Here is a 6,734-nt window from a genome sequence, read left to right on the forward strand (position 1 = left end):
ACATGTCGCACGTAACAAAATAAGGAAGTTCCTGTTGCCATGCAGTTAAGTCCTGATTGTTACAGTGGAACATTGGTTCATGATTCTGACTTGTACCACATTCCTTAGTACATGTCAGAATCATGAGATCAAGCGGTATAAGAGGGACAGGCTATTAACAAAAAAAAAAAAAAAAAACAATTTTGTTAAGTTGCATCTAAAAAAATAAACTAAATGCATGACTGGTTAGTTGTTTAGATCTAGGACCACATCCAAAGCACCGCTTTGGGGCCCAAAGTCCGATGTGATGAACCTCATGCAGGAGTCTGAAGGAGATGCAACCCTCTCTAATGTCCAGTGGCGTGAGGCTTTCCTATTGGCATCACTTTGCAGCGCTCTACCCCCACCTGCCGTTGTGCGCCAGGAACCCAGTGTTTACGCCGAGAAAAAAAAAAAAAAAAAAAAAAATCTACTTCGGCTTTTGCTGGAGCTTTTCACACTTGGGAAATTAACACCGAGGGAAATAATACAGCTCATCTTCCACTGGATGGAAGTTAACTTTTTTTTTTCTCCCCAAAATACATAATTAAAATAGAGGCTTGATATGTTTAACTGTATCTATTTTACCGCTTGAAGCCATTGGATTATGGAATAAGATAATCAAGAGAAAAAAAAGATAGACAGTTTGCGTGTGGGGGTTGTTGACCTGCTTTACAAGCCAAAAATTCTCAAACGATGATACAAAACAGAAGCTCTCACTGTACAGTTACTAAAAGGTATCATCGTTGTTTCCTTTCCCGTCCATCGGTGTGCGCCCACTCATGGACAGTCACTATCCCCTCGCCTCAGGTGTTCACGGAGCCTCGTTGACGGTGCAACGCAAAAGCAACATCCATGCAAACTTTTGCAAAAGGATTTGAGACTACTGACTCCCTCCGTGAACACCTTTCTTTTCCACGCTCGGGGATACACAAAATACCAAAACGATTCCTTGCACATTGCAGAAATGTTTCTTTGTAAAAAAAAAAGGGGGGGGGGGGGGAGATAAAATTAGAGCGGCTTGAGAAAGCAGGACAGGCGGCGGCCCATGTTGCAGGGCATGGAATTGAAATTCTTTGCGTGTACCGTGTCACACTAAGTTGGATGCAAAATAACACAGAGCGCACGAAACATTGGAAACGACGGATAGTTTTGCAGGCGAGAAGAATACACGTCTAAACAGCGAAACCATCCGTAAAAAGGATCCCATCATAATCCCCCTCTTCAGTAAGCAAGGATTCTGGCCCCTGCAAGACGTGCTTCAACTACAAAATATCGTCCAGTTAAACAATCCAGCCCTCATTCCTGCCTCGCTCGCCCCCCCCCCCCCCGCGCTCTCTCACCCCAGCTGCTCGTTTCTGCAGATCACGATGTGAAAGCGCTCAACTTATCCACAAAGTGACGAAGCACCAAGGTTTTCCAGCACCTACCTTGGCTGCCGAGGACGATCACCTCGAGGAGAAGCAGGAGTTTCAGCATCGTTTCGGGCAGGTTTCGCGCCTCCGGACGCCGCTTAAAAGCTGCCGTGAAAAATAAAAAAAACGACAAGGGCGACGCACTAATTCGGCTCCGTACATCTACCGACTGTGGCTCTGCTGGCGATTGATCTGCTCCAGCTCCTTCCTTTCCCTTCCTTCCTATACGCGCGTCCCCGCTGCTGCTCGTTCACTGCGCCTGCTCTGCGCGAAAGCCCCCCCGAAGCATCACTTCTCTCCAGTCTCTCTGGGAAAAAAAAAAAAAAAAAAGAGGGGGAAACATGTGAGACGTCAAGCCAAACCTGCTTCACTCAACGTCTGTACTTTGTTTTGGAGGTAAAATAAATAAACAGATTTTTTGAAGAAAAAAGGAAATGTCACAAAGTATCTGTATTTGACGACAATCTTTATCTTAGTTATATGTTTTTGTTCATAAACAGGACTTTTACAGTGACAGACCATGCTCAGTTCCCCTATGAAGGATCTCATATCCCAAGTGACAGTTCAACCACTGTGTGATCTTAAAATGACCAAAGTCCTTATTTAAATTGTCACGTTAAAGTTTCGAACCAATGTAGATTGATGAAGCAACTGTCAGTGAGTGGCAAAATGTAACCTTTCCTCAAATCATGGAAAGTCTTTGCACAAGGGTAAAACAATTCTACGTGACATGGTTTCTTATGCACACACACCTGTTAAAGGGTAGGAAGACATTTACAATGTTTTACAGTGGGGTGGTTGGCATTTTGGTGAGTGTCGAAGGAAAGCTTTTGAGACAATTAAAATCTTCAATGAGTTCACAGGCCGCAGAGCACCTGCACCTTACGATTTCTAAGACTTGCACGATACAATTTCTAAGACATCCGAAGAACCTGTATTAAATTTCTATTTGTGAAAATCACACTTTGAGCTATGGAAAAAATTGAGAAACTTTTTATTTTATCTTGTAAAATCCTGTCATAATGCAGCTGCATAAAACGTGAATTGGTAACTGCATCAATTGAAATGCATTTAATCTACTGGGAACATTTTGTGAAGCATAGCTTGACACGATGATCCATTCAGCCGTACTTCATGGGATATGCAGGCTTCGTATTTTCTAAAATGTTCGACACAAATAGCACTGCGCTGAAATTCTATGAGCACACAACTCAACTCCACATAGCTGTTCGGCAGTCTGCGACTTTCCACTATCTGCAGCAGTTACCTTTGTTGCATCAGTCTGTCATGCGGCTTTGGGGACTTACAACCATGGAGCCCCTCTGACATGTGTCTGTGTCCAGTGCGGCAATGTGGGTCATGGCACCTTATTACTCGAGCATGAAGGTCTCGTACTTTTCAGTTTCTCATCTATCTTCCTTCATGTGTGATCTCACAGGGTTTGAGATAACCCATGCTGTTCATAAATCCAGGGTGCCCTAATTTCCCAACATGGTGTGTAAAAAATTCATAATAATATGGCTTCTCCGCAGCAACAAAACTGATGACACAGATGTAAACAGTTTAATTTAACCAAAACACCAAACGGATGTTTGTGTTCTTAATGCTGTTTTTGTGTTGTTTTGACAGCAGCGCCTAGAACTTTGAATGCAATATGCAAATTAAAATTAAATGTGATGAAATGCATTTAGAGTGTAGCAAGAAGTATTTACATGGATGAACATATGTCATAAATACTATACTGATAATTCTGGACATCTCTGACAAGTTTTACACAATATTTTAGACAAGAAATAAAACAAGGACTTTATTGTCATTTATTGTTTTAATGACAATGGCAACAATGTATAATTGTGAAAGTCTATAAAACAGGAGCTGGTGATCTAAGGATGAAAACCCAAAATGTGCCACTGTCACCGGGAGAAATGGCTTGGTCTGTGAATGACATGATAGATCCCAAAACATCAATTACTAAGAGAGGAGGACTTGTTTTTACTGAAGCATATCTCTAAAAGAGAAACCACCACAGTAATATGAAGCATCTTGAGGCAAGGGGGAGGTATGGCCTGCCAACAGCCTGGTCTGATGCTTAAAAACTCAGTACGAGCACAGTAACTAATGAATATGTGTATTTTACATTTCTTTCACAAACAGTATCATCTGACTCAAAATGATTAATTGCTGCAGTCAGAGTTCCCCCGGGGTTATTTCAGAGCTCTGTCACGATGCAAATGTCACCTGTGTTGCCCTGCCGCCCCAATCTTGCAAAGTAATGCATATTGCCGTTTCTTTTGTGAAAGGAACTAATACATATTGCACCAATTGGGGGAACTTGTGGTCTTTTTTGAAGAGTGTTAGTGATCCCTCCATCTTCGACACTGTCAGCCATGTGAGCCAGTTGCCTTAGCAACCAAGTTAAATAGCACCATTGAAGAGTGGGCCTCTCACTGGAGTAACTTGCACAGATAATGCATTGTTTAGGCCTTTATAAATCCAAAGCAACTTGATATGTAATCCGGCACTATAAAGCGGACAACTAGTTGCATTGTCAATTTGGGTTTAATCTTAATGCAGTGGTGGCAGAACACTAAGTGTTCAAAGCCTGTAGCTGTGACATTCCATAATGCTTTTGTGTAACATGCATAAATAATGCAGTGTTTAGTTCTCTGTAAATCCTTAACAACTTGACATGTCATCCAGCACCATAAAGCAGAAGCCACTTGCATTTTCAGTTTGAGCCAAATCAAAGTAAAGAGCACTCAATATTCTGAGTTTGCAAGTGTGACTTCCAATTGTAACACCTCAGTCCTCCATTTTTTTAGACTGTGTGTAAATAAATTTAGTCTAAAGTCTAAGCCACAGGCTTACTTATTTTCTTGATGATGGGGATAAAGTTTTATTATCATTCTATTTTCAAAACTACATTTTGGCAAGAGCCTCTACACCAGAACGCATTGATTATGAAAACATAAAAGTAGGAAGATCCCTGAGCACCAAACAGACAATTCAAAGGTGCTATTAATCATTACAAAACAGCTGATAGTTTACAAAAAATAATTCTGCCATTACAAGGTGGATGAAACTTTCTTGATGCTTCCCTTCCTTTCTGTCTGACACACTTACATCTTTCAGTAAATTCTGAAATTATGTAGCCTGAAAACATGAGTCCAGGAGGCTGAATAAAAAGTATGGATATTGTGTTTGCAAAGTCTACTAAAAATATCAAAAGTTTACTTCAGTGTTAAAGAGATCTTTTATCAGTCATAAAAGAATGCAGATTTTATCATTAATGTGGAGCCAGTTAAACATTGTGGGTACATTTTTATGGGACCACTTACACATTATCAAACTATTCTTTAAATTACATTATCCAGCACTTTCACATTCAAACCGCATAAAAGAAAAGAGATAAAATATTATGAAAACTCTTATATTTAAAAATACATAAATATATCAGATTGCTTTGTGAAGACAAACTGATGCTGTCACAGACTGTGAATTCTACAGCCAAGACCAAGGGCCTCATTTATCAACCGCGCGTAGAACAGGTTCCGAATTCTTTCACACGACTGAAATTTTTCTGCGGACATCAGGCAGCACGCACACTTGTAAGTAATCTGTGTTGATAAATTCCATTCCGGACAATAAATACAATTTCAAATGTTCCTATACTCAAATACAAGTTGATAAATCCCATACTTTGGGCGGAAACGTACATACAAATTCAGAGTTGATAAATGAGGCCCCGGGGTCCTTGTCCACTGCTGGGTTCTCCTTGCCCACTCGACACCTGCGCTCAATCACCTGATTGCACACACCTGAAACTGATTACAGCAATTGGGATCAGAACGTAGACGCAAGTCTCAGACTCACCAAGGTACCAGATTATCACAGTCATCGCTGTCAATCTCATCCGTGTTATTGTTTATGTCATCGCTTCGTTCCTTGTTTCCCGTGATGCAAGACTTTCCGCTGTTTCCCCTCACTGATCTCTTGGTTTCAATCCCCTCAGTCGGTGGCTCACCTGCATCATCTGTTTAATCATTTTTGTCTCGCTCGGTAACTCACTCCTTTCCTGTTTAGATTACATCCCTTCTCTACTCCTGTCTGGAACGTCAACCAATAAAAGAAAGATCCTGCAGATATTGTGCTCCAGTTGGGTCCAGAAAATCATACCTGTTATGGGAACTGGATAAATTTACAATTCCTAATGTAATACACTACTAATACCTTAAAGCTATACCTGGATAGATTTAATGTATTCAACAATCCATCAATAAACCATCAATTTTTATTACGGTCAAAAGGTTTTGTTATTGTTGACATGCAGTTTTCAAACTGCATGTGTGGCCTCTGCAAACGTCACAGATTGAATGAAATTTTAAACTAGTCATGAATGTATACATAGGGTGTTTTTGTTTAATTTTTAACATTTGATCAGCCTCTATGATCCTGAAAGTGGGTTTAGAAATATAACCTCTTTATTTATCCAAACCAGGCCACACACACACACTGTCAAATCTCCAACTTATTCTAAAGTATTTTTCATGGCAATTGCTTTTTTTATTGGTTTGCTTTTCAGTTTGTTTGTTTTTTTCAAAAATACATAACCATGTATTTTTGATATAACTTTTAAATTCTTAATATTGTTATAATTGTTGTCAAATATTAGAATGCCAACAGCACTTAGTGTCAGGTACAGAAAATAAGGTAATTTGCCAGGATAAGATTTGACAATTGACCATGATCTGGATAATTGAGAACCTTCACAGATATCTATTGTTTTGATTAAACAATAATTTGACGTGACAAATCCTGCCCTTCTGGCCTTGCCCCTTAATATCAAAGATTTCAAGTGAGCTCAGAGAATTTTTTAACTTTCATGCATGCATTATTCTACATAGTGGCACTTGAATTATCAACTGTAATTAGAAAAACACAGTTATGGCTGGAGGGCCATTTTAATGTGATTACTCAGCAAGAAACACAATGGTTTGTTTCTTTTTTTTTCCTTTCTAAGCCTCTTAAAACTGTTTACTAACAGCTGACACGCATCAACCATTCTGTTGAGTTTTCATCCAAAACCCTACACCTACTTGAAAAAAAAATATATACAGATCCTCAGAACTTGTCTTTATTTTCACAGTATAAGCCAATCTTGGTGGGAAATGGAAATTCATACATGAGAATTAAACAGGCAAAAAACGTAAATGAATACTCAAAACAAGTCTGTAATAATGCAATAACAAGTCTGTAATTATTTTCCTTGATAGTTTGTCTCATTATATGCAGCTGAGATTA

The 6,734-nt window shown here is 39.5% G+C and overlaps 1 protein-coding gene across 3 annotated transcripts in view; it reads right to left on the reverse strand.

The window, feature by feature from the left end:
• The window catches only part of ncam2a (neural cell adhesion molecule 2a), a 299,628-nt gene extending 297,966 nt beyond the window's left edge, over nucleotides 1-1,662 (reverse strand). For all 3 annotated transcript variants that reach the window (XM_086148311.1, XM_086148310.1, XM_086148312.1), the window contains exon 1: nucleotides 1,449-1,662. In XM_086148311.1, the coding sequence (XP_086004437.1) occupies nucleotides 1,449-1,497 (49 nt within the window). In that variant the 5' untranslated portion in view covers nucleotides 1,498-1,662. The remainder of the gene's footprint in view (nucleotides 1-1,448) is intronic.
• Nucleotides 1,663-6,734: the final 5,072 nt, after the last annotated feature.

The sequence above is a fragment of the Fistularia commersonii genome, chromosome 6 (genome assembly GCF_037954325.1).
Source record: "Fistularia commersonii isolate RoL2024-O1a breed Wild chromosome 6, RoL_Fcom_v1.0, whole genome shotgun sequence".
In the NCBI taxonomy this organism is placed as follows: domain Eukaryota; kingdom Metazoa; phylum Chordata; class Actinopteri; order Syngnathiformes; family Fistulariidae; genus Fistularia; species Fistularia commersonii.